The 24,145-nt window shown below is 33.7% G+C and overlaps 2 protein-coding genes across 3 annotated transcripts; one reads left to right on the top strand and one right to left on the bottom strand.

The window, feature by feature from the left end:
- The first annotated feature begins 960 nt into the window (after window positions 1–960).
- On the top strand, window positions 961–9,090 carry LOC108457169 (uncharacterized). 2 transcript variants are annotated; one of them, XM_017756066.2, is made up of 11 exons: window positions 961–1,375; window positions 1,461–1,522; window positions 1,894–2,138; window positions 2,351–2,579; window positions 4,035–4,204; window positions 5,584–5,726; window positions 5,885–6,062; window positions 6,239–6,824; window positions 7,184–7,296; window positions 8,354–8,597; window positions 8,688–9,090. In XM_017756066.2, exons 3-11 carry the CDS (start codon window positions 1,975–1,977, stop codon window positions 8,913–8,915), a joined length of 2,055 nt encoding a protein of 684 aa, XP_017611555.1. In that variant the 5' UTR covers window positions 961–1,375; window positions 1,461–1,522; window positions 1,894–1,974; the 3' UTR covers window positions 8,916–9,090. The 2 variants fall into 2 exon arrangements, with proteins under 2 accessions (XP_017611555.1, XP_017611556.1); XM_017756067.2 differs by having other exon boundaries at window positions 962–1,375; window positions 1,921–2,138.
- A 3,162-nt stretch (window positions 9,091–12,252) lies between these two features.
- On the bottom strand, window positions 12,253–16,102 carry LOC108454535 (cleavage stimulating factor 64-like). Its single transcript, XM_017753028.2, has 7 exons — window positions 15,872–16,102; window positions 15,672–15,749; window positions 15,138–15,176; window positions 14,489–15,058; window positions 14,301–14,396; window positions 12,883–13,065; window positions 12,253–12,790 (listed from the first exon to the last, which is right to left on the bottom strand). Exons 1-7 carry the CDS (start codon window positions 15,962–15,964, stop codon window positions 12,665–12,667), a joined length of 1,185 nt encoding a protein of 394 aa, XP_017608517.1. The 5' UTR covers window positions 15,965–16,102; the 3' UTR covers window positions 12,253–12,664.
- Window positions 16,103–24,145: the final 8,043 nt, after the last annotated feature.

The following is a 24,145-nucleotide window of genomic DNA, read 5'->3' as shown; positions in this document are numbered from 1 at the left end:
TATAATTAAATAAATTCCTAACTTATAAATTTTACTCTGTATTTTTTTAGTTTTAGTATCTTAATTTTTATTGATATAAAAAAATTCTATACATTTTAACATTGACATAAAATTTAAAAAGTAATCAAATTTTTCAAAAGAGTGATTGTGTTATGTATATAAGCACTTTCAAAAATTTTAAAATATTATTTTATTTTTATTTAATAAACTATTCTCGTCAAATTCATATTGACATAAAATGTAAATTGGTATAAAAATTCAATACTTTTTACTTTAATATTAAAATCATGCACTTTCATGGATGAAAATTATAGATTTGAGGCTTATTTAACTACAAAATAGCATAAAAGCCTGTTTAAACAAGATTAATAATTTAAAGGCTTTTTAGTATATTAGCCTTTTTATATGTTTAAAGCATTACTCTAAATTTATATTTTATTGTGCATATTTTGACATATAAATATTTTATTTTTAGAAGTAACTTATTCGTATTTTATTCATTTAACTTTTTATGTAATTATTTTCCTATGTTTAATGTATCAATTCATCTAATACTTCATATCGTTTTTTAATAATTTTTCTAAGAATATATTTCTAAAATTATACATAATATTGATTGATATATTAATAAATTTATTCCTTGATGTTTATACATTCTGTTAATTTTATCTTAATTTTAAAGATATCAACCTAAATTTTAAATCATGATCAAATTGATTGAATGCCTAAATTTTATGTGCTAAATTTGTTATTACGTCAATAAAAATATGTATAATTGATATAAAATATTAATCTCGTAATTAATTGTCAATCATTGTAATTTTAAAATTAATAGGAATTAAATTATTTTAAATTTTTTGAAAAGGACAATTTACTAAATTTTCAGAAATAGTGTGCCAAAGAAAAGAAAATGATTAATAGAGTAAGAAGCTGTTTTTGGGCTTTGAATGTTTGAAATAAAGTTGGACTCATATTTTGAAAGGTCTCATTGATTTTAACTTAATGGACTGGAATTGGAGGTTGGATGAATGTATATCCGGACAGGAACAGAGTAGGGATCGACTGGAACATGTCCGCATCACCAGGATTGTGATCCTTGCTCCAAACTTCCACATCTCTGATCCTTTCCTCTCCTCTGACTTCACCATATCCTCCTGCCAATAATATACCCTGCCACGTTGTCCCACCAGCTCAATTTCATCTCTTCAGATCACCGCCCAACACAACAAAACCACCGTTTGAAGATCTTTAAACTTCCTTTACACTACTTCCTCAACCCCCTGTATTTTACACTCTCCCTCTCTTATTTTGAGACCCATCAACCAATAATGATTTTTCTTTATAACCAACTTCTTTTAGGACTCTTGTTTTTAAGGTAATGTTGTGAATCTTGCTATTTGTAGAAATGGGTCGAAGGCTAATCAAACTAGGTAATCTAAGATGAGGGTTCTTGAATGCAGGAATCAGCAAAGTGCACATGTTTGGGGTTGTACAAGGGTTTGACAGTTCAATTTTTCTTTAGGTAAATGCTTTCTCTTTCTTTTTCCCTTCTTTAAGTAAGTCAATGGAATTCGGTACGTTGGTTTTGGGGAAATAAAATCCAAAATTTATAAATTTTTAGTATAGGGCTTAGATAAAGATGTGGAGATTGAGAGTTTTTTTAACTTATCCCTAGTTGGATTTCTAATGAAGATTTGGAGTTCTTAGCTAATATTTATAACTTGGGGAGTTTTCTTTCTGATTCCTTTTAAGATTTTAGTTTCCATTTAAAATTGCTGCTGATTGTTTACCACTTAGGATTTGCTAATGCTAGTTTGATGCATTGAAAGATTGCTAAACTTAAAAAGTTTTATTAATGAAATCATGACATCTGAACTTGCTTCCGCGTTTTAGGAATCTCACAGTGGAATTTATTTTCAGTGGGTATGCATTGAGGGGAACGGTAGAAATTGTGGTGACAAGCAAACTAGAAATATGCTTGAGGCTTTGATAAGAGAAGGATCATTCAAATGGTTACTTAGCAAGCGAAGCTCCTTTGCAGAGGAAGTTGAGGAGCTGCAGAGGTCTCCATCTGCTGGAAGGAATTGGATACCTGAGCTCTCTCCGGTTGCTAATATTGTTGTGCGCCGCTGCTCAAAGTAGGTTTCTTTTGCTGCTACTTTGCTATTGCTGCCTGCCTGTTATAACCACGAAAATTCATTTTGCAAGTTGCACCTTAAATTGAATGTTGTTTTGTTAAATTATGTTCATAAGCTTCTAATTCAGCCTAGATGCAAATAGGAACAATGTGCATTTCTGTTTGACTGAAATACATTGTCTCCTTGTGGATAACAAAAACAAAATGATGCAGAATCCTGGAAACTTCTTCAAATGAGCTTCTAGAAAGCTTTAATGCCGAGGCATCAGATTCTGTGAAGTCACAGCATGCAAGGAATTTTTTGGAATACTGTTGTTTCAGGGCTCTTGCTCTTTCTACACGAGTAATGGGTCATCTGGCTGATAAAAAGTTTCGACGCCTTACATTTGAAATGATGGTGGCCTGGGAAGCCCCAGCATCTGCCAGTGAATGTCTAGTTAATGTAAGCTTCATATTTTAAGTCTTCTTTATTTTTTTATTTTTATATTTGTTTTGAAAAGGGGTGGGGGGATTGGCATTTTGGATCATCTCGCAAACCTTCCGTCATGTCGTTGGGCACATGTTCGACACTTGGGGACTTTCACCCCACAATAGTGTCCTGCTTCATAGAGGGATCCTTATCTTTGTTGACATGACACAACACAGATACGTGTGTGGAATATGAGTTGAAATCTACTCTTGAACATATGGACTTGGCTACATCAGACAAGTCTATTCACTTAAAAATGAGACGCTAGAAAAAAAAAGGATAGAGATAATGCAGGAGATTGAGATTGTTAGCCTAAGGGAGTGTTTTTTTACTGGAGGACCTGCATTTGTATGAACCTAATTCCATTAGATCCCAAAAAATCCTAACCATGAAGTAAAGATAAAATTATGCCAAAAAGTTATTAATGAACAGAAATTGAGAATAGGTTTTACTTTTTCATTGTCTTTTGAGTAGATACGTGACCTTTATCTTTGGCTATGGGTTGCCACAAACCTAATTATTATTTAACAGTTTCATCTTTCAGCATTTAAAGTTCAAAGTTAGTCTGCATGGAAAAAGCTTATGCTAGTCTTTGGTTTTCCTAGAGCTAATGCTCCAAATTATCTCTTTCCAATTAATCTTAGCTTGGTCCAAATTCAATTTTAGTTAAAACAATGTTACAGTATCTTGTATTAATATATTTTTGTGACATTTTAAAATAACAGATCCCCGTATTATATCCTATTTCAGTCACTTTTTAGACGACTCCATATGTCCAAAAATTTCAGCAAATGATGACTCTGACCTTTACACTATGATTGGATTGAACTAAAACAAGGGAAAGGAAAGGAAAGTAACATCCTATCCCTTGTTTGGATAACTTCTTTTATTTAAGCAAGGGAAAGTAATGGTAGTTGAATATCCCTTACTTTCCCTGAATTACTTAGTTTTTATTTACCCCAATTTGAGGGAAAAGCTAAGGAACCAATTTGAGGGAAAAGCTAAGGAAAGGAAAGTGAGTTTTATTTTAAGATGCAAAATATTATTTTTATCCTATTAGTTTTTTATATAAGTTATTTTATAAAAAAATATAATTAGAAAAAAACATTATAATCAATCATTTCCTTTACTTTTCACTGTTTAACCAAGCAAAAGGTTGTAAATATTCCTTTACTTTCCCTTACTAATTTTAGCATTCCAAATAAAATAAACATATATCATTTCCTTTCCTTAACCTTCCTTTATAATTATTTACCCATGCATGCCCATATTGGACTCCCAAATCTGAGTACATATAACGTAGCTTTTCTGTACACATTTAAACAGTTTTCATGCACTCGGCTAATGGGTTTTCCAGTGCTATTACTAGTCCTACAAACCTAAGATTTGATGCTGAAACTTTTTGTGATAATTTTGTCCTGCTTGCAGTTAGATGATGACCTCTCAGTTGGGGTGGAGGCCTTCTCTCGAATAGCACCAGCAGTTCCAATTATTGCCAATGTGATTATTTGTGAAAACCTTTTCAATGTTCTTACAATCTCAACAGATGGTCGACTTCATTTCTCTGTCTATGACAAGTACCTAAATGGACTAGAAAGGTAAGGGCCTTTACTGTGTGAGTTTCTATATGCTTTTTTGCCCCTCTTTTTTCTGTTTTGTTCTAGTTATGCATTTCTATTGCAAAGTTTTATGGTCCAATGAAAGGTCTTTTCTTAGCTTATATTCCTTGAAGGTTTAAATAACTGAACAACCTAGAGGGAGATACTAGAGGACATATAACCAAACCTAGAGGGACCATATTAAAGGGTTTGTAAAGTCTTGAACTGATTCTTTTAAAAGTATAAACTAGTCTTGAAAGGGCTTTGGCTACCATCTTAGGTAGAACTAAAATAGTTTGTCCAGTAAAAGCTACTGGAACAAGTGCTGAAAGTTTTTGCAAGAAAGGGAGGTGCAGATTTCCACAGAGAGTAGAAAATTATATACAATTTTTAAATTGTTCTAAGGTGCATATCTAATATGACAAACCCAAAAGACTGACTTATGGGTGTGCAACCAAGTCTAGTTCACACTAGCTTTTGGGGCTTGACTTCTGCTGGGAGTTGCAAAGTAGTACCTCTATTAACCTCAACCCAATATGTTTGGTGGGAAAACTTTTTCAATAGGTTTTAGTGCCGAATCATGTAAGTCAGAACTACAGATAGGGAGGGACATTGATTTTTCCTTATCAAAGATGTCTCTGTAAGGTTAGAGGCTGGGAAATGTGAATTATTACTGGTAAAGGAGTAAACTTGTAGTTTAAATTGCATTTTAATTTATTTTTTATTAGAATAGTTTGCTTTAGTGCATGATAGTGAAGCTGGTATGCTGTGTCCTTTCTCTATAAATTGCCTTGTAAATCTCTTTCTTTTGGCTTTTTACTGAATGGATCTGATGGATAATCTGCTAGCTTGCCTGGTTAATCTCTTTCATATGGCTTTTTACTGAATGGATCTGATGGATAATCTACTGGCTTAGTCTTGACTTTTTGGTTATACTTCACCTCAACATAATAGAAACTCGTATATCTACTTTGAAGGGTTCTATGATACATGATAATACTTGTTATGCTGTTATGTGATATTATATTAATTGAAAACTATCTTTAAATTTAAGATTGTGCAAAATCATTAGCATTCTCCTTTGCATGTAATCCTGATATAAAAAATTTGAAACAAATAGGTCTATGAATAACTTGGGCTCTATACTATTCTAAGATTTAACTAAAACCAATTGGCTTATATGATATGCTAGGTTCTTCTCAGAAGCATAGTATAATCTATTGACCATCTTTTTTATTCAGTTGCTCACTACACCTTGTTTCAGTTTTTAGTTTTGTCTGTAGAAGTTGTAGTATGTCAGAGGCTTAGTAATTTGTGGTAACATATCTATTTAGTAGGTTTACGCATCTAAAAATTGTATTCTAAAATATATTCTATAGAGTGATAAAAAGGATGAAGAGCCAATCAGAATCATCTCTTCTGTCTGCTGTTCGACAATCAAGAGGAGAAAAGATACTCGAGGTGGATGGGACAGTCACTACTCAACCAGTTCTTGAACATGTTGGAGTATCAACATGGCCAGGTAAGTTGATTGGATGGCAAACATTGTAATTAATAGAATATGTTCCTTGATGATAGGCATTTCTGCAACAATACCTTTTCCTCTCCCTTTTTCTTTTGATTCTTTTGCTTTATTTTTGGCAAATAGCCTGCTCTGAGGTTGTTCTTTTATGTTTGCAGGTCGGTTAATACTGACAGATCATGCATTGTACTTTGAAGCCCTTAAAGTTGTATCTTATGATAAACCTAAAAGATATGATTTGTCAAATGATCTAAAGCAAATCGTTAAACCTGAGTTGACTGGACCATGGGGTACTCGACTTTTTGACAAGGCAGTCTTGTACAAATCAATTTCCATGTAAGGCATGGTGCAGATTTATTTTGTTTTATTTTATTTTCTTGAAATTTATTTTTTGCTTTGGTTTTAAGGTGTTAAATCAATCTTGAAATTTATTTCTTACTTTGGTTTTAACATGATGCTTCTCTGAGAATATATAATTTATCTATTGACTGTTTACCATCTTTCCCTTTTAGATCAGAACCAGTTGTTATAGAGTTTCCTGAGCTTAAAGGGCACACTCGGCGTGATTACTGGCTAGCAATAATCCGGGAAATTTTATATGTTCATAAATTTATAAATAAGTACCGTGTAACAGGAGTTGAAAAGGATGATGCACTTTCAAAAGCTATTCTTGGAATTTTACGTGTGCAAGCCATTCAAGAAATTAGTTCTTCAAACCCTGTTCAGTTTGAGTCTCTTCTCATGTTTAATCTTTGTGACCAATTACCTGGGGGATATTTTATACTGGAGACTCTTGCAAAAATGTCAAAGTCTAGGGAGCTAGATCGAGGTAACAATCTTGTGGCTGGAGGTGGCATGTACTCAATCTCAGCCTTGGCAATGGTTTCAAACTTGGGTTTTGGGTTTGGTTCATGTTCAAGTTCAAGTAATCCAAGTGAGGCTGGACTTCTTGTTGGTGAAGTAGTTGTGGGTGAGATGAGTTTATTGGAGAAAGCAGTTAAGGAATCCAGAGATGACTATAAAAGGGTGGTGCTAGCACAAGAAACAGTCGCTGGGGTTAAAGTAGATGGTATCGACACAAATTTAGCTGTTATGAAGGTATTTGCTTTATAATGTACAACATGTCAAACCTTGTTCCTTTTCATTATTCAACTGAAATTAAGTTTGTTAAAATTAGCGAGTTTGAATAACTGTCCGCGTTTGAATTTTGAGTACCGAGTAAAATGTAGTTGGTTGACATTGTAAATGCTTCATGCACACTTCTCTATCTTTTCATGCTGCCATTAAATTATAATTCGGTGTTAGTTAGCAGAAGAACTAATTTGGACTGCAGTTTTGGTAGTATCATGAACTCATATTATATGGGTCTGCCTTTCTCATCTTCTTTCTAATTTGGTTCCAACTTTAATGACTTGTACGTTGGTCTCATTATCTTTTTTAAAATTTTGTACTTGCAGGAGTTACTTCTTCCAGTATTGGAAGTTGGGAAGGGCCTTCTTTCTTTGTTGTATTGGGATGATCCTCCAAAGTCATTAATGTTCTGCTTGATTTTCACGTTCATAATTTTCAGGTAATTAAATTGAATAAAAACTTTTTTCTTTATTATTAATTGTTCGGTGAGCACATGGTATCAAAACCACTATATATCTTTGGGGTTTATGTGAGGTATATGTTTAATTTCCAGACATTATATTTGGATGTATTCTGTATTGAGGTCTTAAAATCATCAATGTTTGCCTTTTTTTTTTTTATGCTTAACCATTGACATGAAACCTTGATTCAAGCTGATGTAGTCTAGTGACTAGATTACAAACCTGGATTCAAAATTATGTTAATGCTTTTGTTTCAGATATTGTCAACTCAGATAATGGAAGAAAGGAATACGGAAACTGTCTTGGACGTGAAATATAGTGTTTTGAAGATATTTTTTGGGGTGTTTATGTCCTTGTTACTTTCCTTACATGTTTTACTACTGTTTCACCTTCTTCTGTAGTGCATGCTTTTCTTCTTAATGCTAATGGTTGGTTTTACTTATTTTATTAACGATCCTTTGTTAAGCTGGTGTAGTTCTACTGATGTCTAGAAATCATGTAAATATTTTGATACGATACTTCTTAGCTTACATACTCTGCTTAGTTGAAGAAATATGTTTTAGACATGATTACAATGATCTAAGGGTTTGTGTGAAAGAAGAGTCAACTTTGAAGTAGAAAAAGTTAATCCCTGCTCTACCGCAAAGGAAAGGTTCATGGTCTAGTGCCTTCCTAGGTACCTATTTGAGAATGGAACTGTCAACTGATGGTTTCATTTTCTAATGCACATCTTCTAAATGCCCCCGGTGGCTCGTTTTGAACTTAATATAAACAATCCTGAGTTAAGCTGGAGTAGTTCTACTGATATCTGTGAATCAAGTGTTTGAACGAGTACTATCAACTTAGCTAAGTTGAAAGAAAATGTCTTGCTCATGAATACATGGATTGAATGAAGGGTTTACGTGAAAGTATACTCGACTTAAGAAATGTTAAACTATGCTATATTACAAGGTATAGTATGGTTGATCTAATCGAAAAGATTTCATCATAAAACTTGCATGATCTTAATGGAAGTTCTTTGTTGTCCATTTGCAGGGGATGGGTGGGTTATGCCCTTGCATTGATGGTGTTATTTTTTGCGATCTTTATGGTTCTTACGCGATTTTTCAACCAAGGCAGGCCTGTGGATGAAATCAAGATAATAGCACCTCCACCTATGAATACAATGGAGCAGCTTTTGGCTGTTCAGAATGCAGTATCTCAATTTGAACAACTTATCCAAGACGGAAACATCATTCTTCTCAAGTTCCGTGCCTTGTTGCTGTCCGTTTTCCCGCAGGTTGTTCTCCCTACTTGTCACCGTAGAATACGTAAGACTGATTTTATTATAGTCTGCTTGACTTTGTAGCTACGATGTTTAATCTACCAGGCAAGCGAGAAAGTTGCGGCCAGTCTTCTGTTGACAGCTTTGATGGTGGCATTATTGCCTGGTAAGTACATGTTTCTCCTGATCTTTTTGGAGATATTTACGAGGTATTCCCCGGCGAGGAAAGCAAGCACAGAAAGATGGATGAGGAGATTGAGAGAGTGGTGGTTCAGCATCCCAGCAGCTCCAGTGGTACTTGAAAGAGAAAAGGAAGATAAGAAGAAAAAGTGATTGTATGTTCAAATTTGTTTTTTCTTTGAACTGTACATAATTTTTGTATATGTAAAGTAATGATTTTTATATTACATTACAGAACTCTTGAAAACTAGATGTCAGAAATTGAAAAATAGTAAAATACAATAACAGAACAATAAGATAAATAAATGACACTTGTTTGTGCCGAAAATTGATGATGTTGCCTTTGTTGTTTTGATATGATGGTAAAGGTTTTCTTCTGACATACTGTTGTGCATTTAAATGTAAATATCAACATGCCAATATATGATAACAATAAGAAGAAAGTATCCAAGAAAACAATAATTCAAACATTGTACTGACACTATCTTTTAGCTAAATATTTAAACAAGAGACTTTCAAGGATCCATCATGGTTTAAGTTTTATTTCCATATAAATATGGATAGCATAGAGCGTACTCTAAAATTCATGACAGATTCTTATAAACTCTTATTCAAATAGATGACTCAGACAAGGAAGAAGAGAATTTAGAAAGACGTTTTTAGATAACACTGAATCTCTTTTATTGATAGGTTGAAGGCTTTTTTTGTAAAAATGATTCAAAATTTTGTATTATTTATGAAAATATCTCACTTTAAAATTATGTACCTAGATAATCTGTTTTGAACAATAAACATCGTTGACGCCATTGCCATTGGCGTCATCAAATTGAAGTCTGAATATATAAAACATTTAGGGACCTTATTAGATAAAAAAAATAGTGACATGATTTCTCCTAGCACCAATTAAATGCTTTTAAACTATTGGTTTATTTCCATGTTAAGTTTTTCTCTTTTAAAAATTAAATTTGAATAACCCTTAAAAATATAAGAATTACAAAAAAATTCTTTTCATTTTTATTTTCTAAAATAATAAACTTAAAAACTATATAAAATTCTTATTTAAATTACTTAAATATAGCCTTCAATTTCAAGCTTACAAATTTTCTTGTATTTATAGAAATGGAGGATGACATATGACAAATTTCTAAACATCAAACATACAGAAGGAAACACTAAGGATTCCTAACATATAGGATTCACGACACCCTTTAAATACAATAAAGATTCTTGACACCCTTCAAATAAAGTAAATCATAAAGATTCTTGACACAATTCAAATAAGTAAACAGCAAGGATTCCTGATAGAAGTAGACTAGTTAGTGTCTTCATAATCAGTGTTTTTTTTTTTTGTTTTTTTTAAGTAGGTGTTTTTTTTCAAAATTGACCTAAATAAATGAACTATTTACAAAAATGGCCCAAATGCAAAATCTTTTAGGAAAATGATCTGTTTTCTACAATATAAGTTGGTATCGGTCATCTCAGCGCCAGCACCACCCCCATCATCCACTAATGATTGTTCGGTCTATAAAAATTAATTTTTTTGTGCCAGCATTAATATGCATTTTTTTCAAATACACTTTAAAAGTACTGGTATTACGAGATTAAAAAAGATTAAAGAATATTTTAATAGATGTCGGCATTCACGTTGTCGGCATCAGTTCAAATTCTAAAAAAAAAAATTAAATTTTTGCTTTTATGGTGTCGGCACTAATGTGCTTTTTGTGTGCTGTGGTTGCCATCCGTGGTGGAAAATTAGCCTTGAGAACATTTTGTTTTGTTCTTGAAGTGATCGGTATCGACTTATTCAACATTGTGGCTTGATTTGAAAAAGTTAAAAGGAAAATGAAAAGAAGAGAGAAAGAGAAGAAGGAGCAAGAACAATATAGACAAATATAACAATTAATAATAACTGTAACAAGATTAATTAATTGTAAAATAAATAAGAGGCTAATAAGGTCAAATGAAAGGACAAATAAAAACAAAAGGAGATTGTAAAATAATTATTCTTGAAAAAGAAATTGGGTTGATAAATTTGACTTTCAATTTTATGGTTTCAATGTACTTTACTTCATAAAAATATATTTTTATTCTCTAAAAAAGTTGTATATAGGGACTAAAAGTTTAAGGAATTGAAGAGTTGGGAATGAAATTTTATTGTAATTAGATTTTACATTAAAAAAAAAACTGGTATATATTTTAATTAATAAAATTTTATTCCAAACTCTTCAATTCCTTAAACTACCTTCCAAATTTTCTTTTTTATCAAAAACTACTCCAGTGTCGGTATTCCTTGACATCCTTGCTACCGTTCCTTGACACTGGTGTCAATAATGATAATGCCGGCATGAAAAAAAAAAATCATTTATTTTAAATGTGAACTAATGTCGACAACGGGAATACCGATACCTATTAAAAATATTATTTATTTTTTAAATCATGAAATACCAATATTTGTGTATTTAAAAAAATATACATACGGTGCCAGCAAACACAATGCTTGCATAAAAAAAAAATTATTTTTTAGACTGGCCAATCATCTAGCAATCATTAAGGGACGATGGAGGGTGATGTTGATGGTGAGATGGCCGGCACCAACATTATAGAAATCATGTCGTTTTTGTATAAGATTTTACACTAAATTTATCTAGGTCAGTTTTGAAAAGAAACCCTCCGATGTGAGGTTGAGATTTATTTTCCTCCACTCCCTTTTTTGTTTGGCTGTGTATGCTTTGATCACCATTTCTTCATCGAGATTTGGTTCAGTCTCTGTGTCTATCTCCATGTGAGTAATCTTTTCAATGGAGTCATCGTCTATCTATTTGGCAGAAATACTGTAATATCATGTATAATCTTGAGACCATTTTAATGGGTCTGGAATGATTGTCCTGTAGTGCTTTATTATTGTCATTATCTCTTGTTGATAAGGTCCTAGGGTGTCTGGCCAAAGATCCCATTGTGCTTCCACATCTAGTGGTGGCCATATCTCAAGAGGGATTGTTCTGTTAAATTTACTTAAATATTTTTGGAGTTTTCTGTATTCTTTATTTAGATTTTTAACATTGTGTAGGTTATTATGAGTAAATTATGGTTTTATATTTTAATTTTATTGCCATCTTTTTATTTTATAAACTTGAAATTTTAATTTGACTCGAATAGTAACAGTTAAATTTATTAACTAAAACATGATTACTTTTCTACAAGTAATATAGCATTATACAGAAATAATAAGCTAAACATCTCATTACACATTTAAAGATACAAAGATTTTGAAAGAAACAGAATTTAACGGTTGAGCTAGTGATTGATCAAGACTAGTAAAAAAAAAAATACTAAAACTGAAAGTGAACTAGATTATAGTAATGACAAAATTTGACCTGAAAATGCGAGCTCAAGCAAGCATGGCCAGATTGATCCGGTTTCTTAACTCACGGCAAGCTAGGGGATGCAATTTAATTATGTCTGGATTGGGGCCAGGGGTATATAGTCTCTCTTTCCCATCAGAAAAGCACTTGGTTCTATTATACTTTCATATTTTGTTGTTAACACAAATATGATACATAATTAGGCAACATATACACTCGAGTGTCACATTCCTACGTCCAGAAATGTACCTTAGTTTTCAATTATGATTAGCTGAAGCCAAATAAACAGCGGCAGAAAAAGATACTACATCATCACAGTACTAACAACACATGAAAGAAATTTAGGGCCGTCAAATCTGCCCCTAGAATTCAACTTTCAGAAGCTATCAACCTACAAATAAATAAACAAGGCAGGCTCAAAGGAGATGAATGCTGAATTGGCAGCTGTATTAAAGCAGCAAATCAATCAATTTTAGTCAGCTGAGATTTGTCTTTTTTTATCAGTATATGGCATGCAAACATAGCTGAAGTAGAGTCTTGTCATTGGCGCAGAATTTGCTGGAGCTGAAGCACTTGATTCCTTTGCTCTGTAGGCAAGAGATTAATCTGTTCCGGAGTGAGGCTCATCACCTGCTGAAGTAACGCCTTCTCCATCTCAGGAGTCAACTATAAAGAGCCAATGGAAACTGTTAATGGAACCACTCAAACTACTGACTAATTCTATTTGCTTGTATGAAACTCAAAGTTTGGATAATCACCGATGCTGGACGAGGGGGCTGATTTCCTGGAACCATCTGACTGGAAACCAATGGTGAGGGTCCTTGCAACTGAGTTAGTGCTGAATTATCTGGTTGACTATGTGTCCACGAAGATCCTCTATCTGCCTGCATCGAACCCCCTACTTGGTTGCCAAACTCGGATCCTAAATGCAAGGCTCCTGCCTGAAAGAATAACCATAACACATACAAAAGATGTTGTCAATTGGCAGAGTCTATTAAGCCATAGACATTTCCCACAGGATACTATTACATTAGAGATGGAACTTTTGTTTCAACTAAAAATTGAAAATCAAGTGCAGGAGATTAAAACTCCAGTTAATATGTAACTTTCCTCATTAAGATCTCATTATTTGCTCTTTGATTACTCAAACACTACTACATAAATAAAGTTGAATAGTAAAAATAAACCATATTTGATTAAAATGACTTACAGTAAAAAACAAACCATATTTGATTAAATATAAGTAACTTTAAATTTAACATTAATCCATATCTTTTAGCCCCATGCAAAACTAAAATCATGCTTCCTTATAATGTTATTATAAACCTTTATTCTTTCAGAAGTACCTTTTTTAATTGGTATCCAAAACACTTTTCTTATTTCTTTTTGCATTTGGTGGGATAATGTAACAAAAACAATAACTAAAAAAAAAAAAAAAAAGAAAATAATTTAACTACTTGCACACAAATGTAAAAGCAACTAAAGAGCAAACTTGAAAACAATGATCCCATCTTGCATGTTAAGGATAATTTAATTCAGTTATTAAAGCTTTACCTTTTATTAAATCAAGACCAGTTACAAACTCATAACCTTTCTTCACCTCATTCAATGGATTATAATTACTCTAGCCTGAGCCAGAACTCTAACTTACATAGCTAGCTGAACGAATTTAATTATTCAAAGACAGCAAACGCTGCTCAATGGTAGCTACAAATATATTTCCCCTTATTGACAAGCGTGCAGTGGAAGAGATACCACATGTAATCAGACATTTCTCCACCTTGAAGTACATAAATTCCACCTAACTGCTATTGCAATCACAATTGTGTGCACTTCTAACTTGCAATTGTGTTTTCATCTACATGTACAAGAATTATCAAGGAAAAGGGACTCAAAAACAGATTTTCACAATTTTAATGAAGCCCGAAGCCAATCAGTTCAACAATCTGTTAGCAGTGGTGTGAATAACAAGGCAGACATTTGTCAGACTTTTTCAGAGAGACAAAAAATAATCTAGTACACACACAAGGTAAACTATGGAATGTTTACAGCCTGCCACTTAGACCAGTAGCGTGATAAAAAACATGAGCTCATTTTTTTTAATAATCAACCCAATTAGAATGGTCCACTAAGTGATAAAACCAATACACATCAAACAACTAAAATTTGCACATACCTGATTTTGATACATTAATTGAGCTGGCAGCTGATTTGCATGCGGTGGCTGCCCTTGTGGAAACGAAGGTCCAAGGCTAGGAGGTCTATTACCTGACTGAGTAATTCAAAAAATAAGAGAAATTATTGGAGAATATGTTATGAAGGAGACACCCAAGACTGACTTCCAAATTGTAACTTTTTACTTACATGGAACATCGGCTGTGAAAGATGCTGAGCACCAGGGTGTTGGAAACCAACACTAGGACCCATTTGTGGGGCATGCTGATGATGGAAATTCGGAGCTGATGAAAGTCGTGCCTGTGGTTGCATTGGTGGCTGCTGATGCATATGAGGAATTCCAGTTGTTTGAAATGACTTTTGCAACGGGTTGGAGGATGTTGACATATGGGTCTGATGATGAGCAGGAGGATGTAAAGGTGACTGCAGAGGAAGTTGAGGTGCATTTGGGAGTTGGGAGGAATGTGGAAGAGACATTGGAGGATTCAAATGGACCTTTGTTTGCTGTGGTGTCTGTAGGGAATGTGGTGGTATGGATTGAGACTGAAGATTTGCAGCAGGAACAGAAGCAACAGAGATTCTCGTCCCAGCTTGGTTTTGATGCTGTTTCCTTACAGGAGCTTGGGTCTGGGATGGAGCAGCTTGTTCCTGCAAGCGAACTTGACCCGGCAACGAATGTGCTGGCTGGATACTTGGCTGTGGGGGTGGTTGTACTGATTGCTGAGATTGTTGTGATGCAGGTGGCTGAATAGCTGGAATCTAAACACAAACAGTAAGTACACTAGCATAGTCCCTACATATAATTTCAAGGATGATATTACAGAGATCAAAAGCATACCGCTTGAGGGGGCTTAACCATTCCGAGCATAATCTGAGCCTGAAGAAACAAGAATAATCAAAGAAACCTAGTCAGGCATGGAAGCTACTAAATCAACAGTACACCGTCTAAAAAGTAGATGCAATTTAAAGCAAAAGAAGGGTAATTAACCCATCAAGCTGTGCAGCACTCTAGAACAAGTCCATCAAGAAAGATGGATAGCAGCTTCTTATTTTGAGTTGCAACTAGAACTAAACGCATCTCATTACTACAAAGCTAACTCCAGAGACCTAATTGTCCATACAAAGGTTCCGAAATGCTTGATTCCTAGTGATAAGCTAACATCAACCTCTATACCAAGAAAAGGCAACAATAAATTACCACTTCAGCCTACAAGGGATATCAAGAGAGTGTAAAGCTAAAGGGTTACGCGATGCTAATAGTAATATCAATCAACAGTCAGTCATGCACATAACTAGTATCAATATTAAAACAAAGGAAGAAGGGAGTTTTTTCATATTTGAAAAGTAAATAAACAAAGAAGAAAAGGGAAACCTGGAAAAGGGCTTTCGTCAAGAGAGGATTTTGGATAAGGATCTCCCTCGCCTGCTGCTGGTTTTGTTCTATAAGTGTCTGTATATACCCAAAATAAAGAAGGAAAAACCACTAATTAGATTTAACGGCGGAGGAAATGGCGTTTGGAAGAAAAGAAAAGAAAATTTTGAAATCAAATAGAAAACAGAAAGAGAGAGTACCTTCATGTTTGACATAATATCATAAAGCTGGTCCTTCGACATTCCGGCAATGTTGGCTGGCAAACCTTCGTCAGCAACTTGCTTTCCCGCCATTGTCTCCGCCGAGTGTTACAGCAAGCAACAGAGATCAGGGAGTGGTTTTCGGCTTCAGTCTGAGAACCTACAGCGATGTGGCTTTGAAAGGTATTAGCCCACTAACATGGAATCGAGCTTAAAAAGAGGTCTTAGGCTTAGCCCAGGCTTTTTTTTATATGAGTTGAAAAAAATTAATTTACTATACACACACGAGGGAAGTCATAATTAAAATATAATTATATTTTATAAGAGTTAAAATATAATTTTATTATTATATTAGTTTATATTATAATAGTTTTAAAAGGATTAAATCGAAATTAGTATTTGGAAGGTAAGTAATAATTTTACTTATATTAACCAATGTTTTTTAAATTGAATCATTAGTCGAACTGATCAAACTATTGATTCGTTGATTCAACCGGTTTAATAGGTTCGATTAGAAAATTATTAAAAATTTAAGTAATAATAATATTAAAAAAAAATCTAGTTCAATTGATTTTTCACCTAGGTCAACTAGTTCAAAAACCCTTTCCGGTTGATTCCCGATCAAACCGGTCAGTTTGGCTCGGTTCAAACAACATTGATATTAACTTAAAATCTTATAAATTCTGAGATTAAAGAAACAATTTTTTTTTCCATTTAGGGGTTAAGGGCCCTTCCCCCTTCACCCTTGGTTATATAGTTGATTTGCTGAATTATTTAGCAAACTAGGATTAGTTTACAAAAGGGAAAAGTGAAGTCCACATTAGAGGACCAACTTCAAAGTTAACATCTCGAAAAATCGACTTCAATGGTAGTAATATCCTGGAGGTGTCAACTTCAGTGTATAAACCATTTACCTTGCATGCATGCACAATGAAAGCGCACATGAAGGCTGAGAAATATAGCTTTCTCATGTATGCGTGAAAGGTTGAAAAATGTAATGGCTAGGTCAAAAGAAAATTGTTTGGAAATGATGGAACAAGGCAGAAGGTTGAGATGATAGAACAAGGAAAAATGCTATTTGGAGATGATGGAACAATGTAGTGTATGAGTAACATGTAAGTGAAATAGTAATGGTAAAGGTGGGGGAGGTTGGAAATTATGTATAAACATATACCTTGACACCATGGCAAATTAGAATAGTGAGTTTATTCAACAATTTTTTATTGAGTATTGTTATCTTCTTCTATCTATTATCTTTTATATATTATGCAATCTTCATATATCTTCTTCAATCTTTGTGAGTATTTTTTTCCATAATATTATAATTCATGTACTTATACATTAACATCTATTAACTATTAGTGTTAAATATACAATAGATTGTTGGGATTGTTGTTGAACATATATTACTTTATGACATTTTTAATATATGTTAGTGTTGAATACATATATTAAAAGTTTATATTTATTAGTGTTGAATATCTATTAGTGTTAAATATACAATATAGTGTTGAATTATTATTTCTTGGTTCATTATTTGATCGGTAAAAACGATGATGACATTATTTTTTATTCATTCAAATTTGACATTGTTGTGTTGTTGAATATAAAATAGTGTTGTTATGTTGTTTGAATTATAAAATCTACTAAACATAGTTAAATTTTAATATGAAAATGTTTATTTTTAGTTAATAATTTGTTGTCTTGATTATATATTAATTATTTTTAATTTAAGTTGGTACTATACAAATGAATTCTATACAAAATGAACAAGTTTTATGTTGTAGTGAACTGTAATGACTAGATTCATGATACGAATATTGGTGTAATATTCAAGTTTGAAAGTCCAATTAGCATGGTGTTCATAAAGGACATCACGTTAGTAGAGATGAAATACAAAATTGGTCGAAACTCTTGTTGACGTATAGATTTATATAATAATCCAATGAGATATTCTACAATTAATGTAGCGGATGATGATGATCTACAAATAATGACTGTACTTTATGAGTCAAATGGTAGTGGAAGAGTTGAGTTGTATGTCGAGCTTGACAATATTGAAGGACATGGGGGATTGATATGCCAAGCTTGTTAACCGGTTGCGTGCGTGCACATTAAAAATCTAAATTTATAAAATATTTTTTAAAACTCGATTTTACTGCAAGCGTTTAGGTCAGTTGTAATATTTATAATATTACAATGAAACACTGAAGTATTTCAAGGATCGAACCTAAAGGAAGAGGCGATTGAGTAATAACTAGCATTCACAATAGAGTCTAAGTGGTTACTAATATAATTTTATAGAACGACGATCCATAAAAGATGATTTTTGCAAGAAAATTAAATATTCTACTCTAAGGACTAAATTGCAAGAAATGTAAACTAAAGGGACTATCTAGCAAATCAATAATGGGGATTGGTTAACTTCGATTTGATTCATCAAATTTTGGACTCAAGACATAAATAGCTTAAATTACTAAGTGACTCCATCTATCTTTCGATCTCAATTTTATTGACTTAAACAAATTAGATTCGGCTCATTTTTAGACCTCACCGATTAATCCAAGACTAACGAACGAGTGTGCGATAAGATTACCTTCTGATCTCATTTTATCTTAATATTCCCTTACGGGCGTCACTACCTAAGTTCTTAGTTCTATTAAAATTGTCCAATTTGTTACGATTTAATCCTTTGTCCAAAAGTTTAGTTTATCCACATCTTCATCAACCAACCTCTTTAAAGGTTTAACTACGCATGCTCAAAGTGAAGAAAATAAACATAATAATGGAAAACAAGGCAACCATGAAAGTAAAGCTTAAAAAATATATAAAAGTTGAAATTTTTTATGTAAGAAAACTTAAATAGCATAAAACCAAAAGCATTTAATAGATAAATCAAAAGCTAGAAACATAAAAGGAACAAACTTTGACAGATTTAAAGTAAAATAAATTGAAATACATTAAACTAAAGCTTAGAGAGTCTTGAAAAAAAAATACATGGACTGGGAATGTAAATAAACTTAAGCTACAGTGTTAACCAACTTAACTAACATAAATAACAACAAAAACAATAGTTAAATATAGAAAAATAAACTCTAACCTAAAGTGGAAGAAGAGAAAAATAAAAACCTTAGAAAAAGTGCAGAGAAAACTAAAGAAAACCTAGAGAAAACTACACCTAAAACTAAGCTAATGTGTGTGTCGCTCCTCCTCAATAATTTTTGGTTATCTTGAAGTGTATTCTAATGACTTTTTGATGCCACTACATGGGCCTTGTGTGATTGGTGGATTTTGGTGCTCTTAATCCATTTATTTCATGTTTTGTACTCAGGAGAGCACCAAGAGTCAAAAGGAGCCAAAAACGAGCTAAAAAGGGACAAAACGGGCCAAATCGAGAAGATCACACGGGCTAAGCCTTGCCACACGGGCTGCTCACACGCCCGTGTCCTTCGAGGGTGTCGACCAAGGCTCTCACGATTCACACGGCCTGGCCATTAACCCACACAGGCGTGTTCAATTTAACAAAACGAAGATGACCTGGCAAACACGTCACACTGCCGTGGCAAACGGGCGTGTCCCTTTTTCAAAGAGTTGTATTTTACACGAAAAATGGTACTTAGGGAGGAAGAAAGCCAATCAAAAGCCTATATAAACACCCTAAGTATGACCTAGTAAGGGGCTCTTCTAGAACTTTTCTGGAATACAGAACCACACACCAAGAATTACTTGAAGGAAGCCAGATAATCCATCCCAAAAGCCGGAGCTACTCTAAGACTGAAGATCTCTCTCAGAATTCCTTCAGGGGTTTTAGAGTTTTCTTTATGTTCTGTTATTTTCATACTTTTAAGATGTACTCTTATCTTATTATGAACTAAACCCCTTAGATACTTAAGGGGGTTGAAACCTATGATGGATCTTGTTATTATTATCTGAACTGTATGATAAATACTTGATTTGTTTTTAATTATGTGTTCTTAATGCTTGAGTTAATATTCTAGGTATGAATTCATGTTTTGATGTGCTTATGCAGAGGAGCAAAAGTCCTTGTCTAAGAGTAGATTTGGCATAATTAAGCGGAGTTGATCGAACGCCTAGAAATAGGCTTACGAGATTTTGCCGTATTAGGGTGAAACCTAATATGGGAGTCCATAGAGTGATTTACTCTTCCCTAGGGGTTTTAATTAAGAAATAAATTTTGATTAATTCAACTGAGGGTTAGACATTATTAGTCTTGAAAGGGATAATAACATAGGTTAGGGAGTCTCACAGGTCAAGTCAAGTGAATAAATCGTCCGGTTCAGAGTCAAATGACAAGTGAAATCTAGATGGATTCCTCCTTGGGTGTCGTCTTTATCAAATTAATTTTCTTCAAGTCTTTTTCCAACTTTTCTCTTTACTTTAGTTTAATTAGTTAATTAGTTTAGTGAATTAGTTTAATAAACAACCCCTCTCTATTCCTAGGTTAGATAATAAAAAAGATAGTTATTTCTAGTACTTTTGGTTCCCTTGGGTACGATATCCCGGTCTTTCCATTACTATACTATTGTTCAATAGGTGCGCTTGCCTTTTCGTTCTGATAATAGTTAGTCTAGGTTTGATCTTCATTATAAATATTTATTACATGTTACGAATCACGCGATCAAAGACTAATATGTCGTCTATTAAGTCCAATTGGGGAGATGTTTTCTCTTGAGCATCCTAGATAAATGGTACTGATTGAACTAAAACATAAGTTTTAGAAATAAGTTTCATATATTGTTATTTTGCTAGAAAGTAGTGGGAACTTATTTTCATAGAATAAATTCCATCTTTTGGGAATTACAATTCCTATCGGTTTCTATTGAGAGAATTATGTTTCTACTTAAAGTAATTAAATTATTTCTTGTCTTGTGTTAGGTTCGTGTTTCTTGAGCCCACACTCAACACAATTCGAGATATAAGGATAGTAGAGAAGGTCGTTCAATTGAAAGTCAGGAACAATACAAATCTATCTTGCACATAGCACAGTTACTTTTCAGAAAAATGTATTGATATAAATATCACAAACCAACTCAATTTACAAAATTTTTTAAACCTTCATAGCAACTGAAAACCATTTTCTTAGTCAAATTTTCCAACAATGACTTAGTACACAGGTGACTTGGCTTCCCCACTTTGATTTTTGAACTTGGAGTTGCAACCTAGGTGGTTTGATGTTACGAACATGAAGGTCACTGTTGCGACAACCATTACTTGGTGTCACGACTTCATAGGCAGGCCATTTTGGATTGTGAATTGTTGAAGTACAACTCCTCAAGTGGTGACGAAGCATTGGTGTCACAATACTGAGAGTACATTGTCGTGAATTTAGCCATAATAAAGGCCTCTTTTCACATTGTCGCCTCAATCACTTCCCTATTTCACGGGCCACAAATCAAAGATCATGACCATTGTGCATAGAACGTCCCATGAAGGTCAACTTTTTAAACAGGGCTTATATGACCTGCTTGAATTGGCCCAACTCGTGGAATATATGGAGAAACCTATCTACTTAAAGTCTTAGTGGCCTAGAGAAGCACTCAAATGAAACTAGAGTTACCAGGGTAGTTAATGTAAATCTTAAAAGATAAAGATATGTAGAGTTTAAATCCCTTAAGACTCTCATTTTGTAGATAGACACAAATTCTACCCGCTGATTTAACTCAATTAGTACCGTTGGATTTTGGGAGGCTTGACTATAAATAAAGGTCTTCCCCCTCATCTGTATTCACTTAGTTGTAAACTTTTAAAGTAATAGAATACAGTTGAGAGCATTTACTTAAACACTTTGTGTACGCTATTTTTCTCTGTGGCTTTTTTGTTTGTTCTTTGCTATTTCGTCTTAAGTTTGCTTCTGCGTTTGTTCAGTGCCTTAGATAATTTCTGAAGGAATTCTCATCTTCCAAGAGTAGGTTGACTTAGGTAGGATTTGAACCTAAGAAATCACCTAAGGCATTATGGTTTGCCAGACTAAAGTTCTAGCCCTATGACAGTTGGTATCTGAGCTAATGTTTGAAGGCATTGATTAAGATGACGAAATAAGGAAACGAGCAAAATGCCTGGATAGAAACCCATGAGAAGTCCAGGAAAAATAGTAGATTGTTGGATATGCTATTAGCTTTGGAAGGTCAGGTAACCAATCTCGAGGAATCCATGAGTGGTGAGCAGGAAACACTCGAGGTAGTTGAATGACACATCAATGACTTGAACTCAATGAGAGTGCAAACTTAAGGACTATGTGGAAGATGCTCTCAGTTCAAATTGGGATATGATGAGAGAGACCTTTAATACCACCATACATAATTAAACAAGTAAGCTGATAGATAAGAATGATACTTTGGTAGCTATGACCATGGCTTTGAAGGAGAAAATTGAGGAGCTTGAGGGGGAACTCACTATGTATGGAGTTGCTGTGGAAAAAAGGATGCTAGCTTCAGTTCTTAAGTAGCCTAGAATGGATGTCCCAAGTTGAAAATAGATGTGAACAATTTTCTCTCGAGGATGGAACAATACTTTCGTGCGATGGGCATCGAGGATGATGGCATTAAGGTAAATATTATTGCTATCTATTTTTCTGATGTCGCTCTCTTATGGTAGTGTCATAAGTCTAAAAATGAGAAACAAGGTGGGACCACAATCAAAACTTGGTAGGGGTTCTAAAAGGACCTGAAAGAGTAGTTTTACCCGTAGTATGTCGAGAAAGAGGCTTAGGCTAAGTTGCATCGGCTTATGCAACAAGATACTGTTTAATAGTATGCTTAAGAGTTTAGTGAGTTGATGCTTCAAATATTTGAATTGAGTGAGAAAGAAGCTTTCTACTTGTTTGAAGATGGGTTGAAGCTTTGGGCAAAGAAAGAGTTGTGTCAACAAGGTATCACTGAGCTTATTGTAGCTATGGCCGAGGCAGAATCCTTTGTCGAGCTTGGTTTGAGGAAAAACAAGTTCAACTCTTCCAAGCCCAAAAAGATGAGTAATGATAGGGGAGACCATGAGGGAGATAGAAATGGCAATGGTGAAATGAGCAACCATCTAGTAGGAAGTGGAAGCCCAACAATCAACTAAAGAGGCTAATGAAATGTTTTTTTTTTTTTTTGTGATGGTTAGCATATAGTGAAGGACTGTCCAAAATTTTTCCTAACTAATTATTGGGTGCTGACATTTGAAAAAAATGGTGACTTTTGACTGATACCTTAGGGATCTCAAAGTAATTAGTCCAAAATATTTTTTCTTTTAAGGGTCTATTTGTTTACATGTAAAAGATTTTACAGAAAGCATTTTTATTATTTTCCTATTTTTGTTTGGTGGAAAATGAGTTACCAAAGGTAAACCATTTTCCAAAATACGGTAAAATGAATGCTTTTCTTAGGAATGTGTCTTACGCTTTCTAATCCAGTAAGATATTTTCCAACCTTTACTCCTTTTCACATCCCTTGGCAAACAAACCAGAAAATTCACCACCACTTTATCCTAGCCTCGTCTTCTCTTCCTCCTATTTTACCTGTCCCTTCGCCTCCTCCGATCTTGGACTCAACCCTTCTCTTACTTTCAATTTTTTGGCAACCTATCTAAAGACTATAAAATTCACTACTACTTTGTCCTAGCCTCGTCTTCTCTTCCTTCCATTTTACCTGTCCCTCCATCGCCTCTAATCCTTGACCCAACCCTTCTTTTACCTTAGGTTTCTAGAAACCTAGCTAAAGACCAGAAAAATAAGGTAATTTTCTACTTTAAGTTATCAGATTTCGAACTATGGTTCTATTTGTGTTTTTTGGTCTCTACCTCTGCATCAATCTGTTACATTTTTTTTTGTTTTTGATCATACTACTATTTCTCGTTACTCTACTATTTGTGGTCATGATCTGCCACATTGACGTGAAATTTGTTCACTCCAATATTGAGGTCTTTTGTAACACTCTACCCGACATAGTTTTAGATGATGGTTTGTGTGGGTTGATAGTTGGCTAAGTTTAAGCTATGGAAAAGCTGATTTGTTGTCATATCTTGAAAATTGGGGGTTAGTAGAATCAGGTTTGTGAATCGGGAGAGAGTGGTCATGCCCTAATTTTTGAGATTATCTGTGCGTTTTTAGGAAATAAATGAGTTACTAGTCTGCTGGTTAAGTGTTAGTGAAACTATCATTGAAACCCAAGTTCAAATCCCTTTTTTCACACCATTTTTATTATTTTAAAAATTTTGCATCAAACCCGCCTTGTTTTTAAAATAAATATTGCAAAATTATTTCAAGAATGAGAAAAT

The sequence above is a fragment of the Gossypium arboreum genome, chromosome 9 (genome assembly GCF_025698485.1).
Source record: "Gossypium arboreum isolate Shixiya-1 chromosome 9, ASM2569848v2, whole genome shotgun sequence".
Lineage (NCBI taxonomy): Eukaryota > Viridiplantae > Streptophyta > Magnoliopsida > Malvales > Malvaceae > Gossypium > Gossypium arboreum.
Note: the sequence above shows the minus strand (reverse complement) of the source record. Positions and strands in the feature narration are given on the sequence as shown.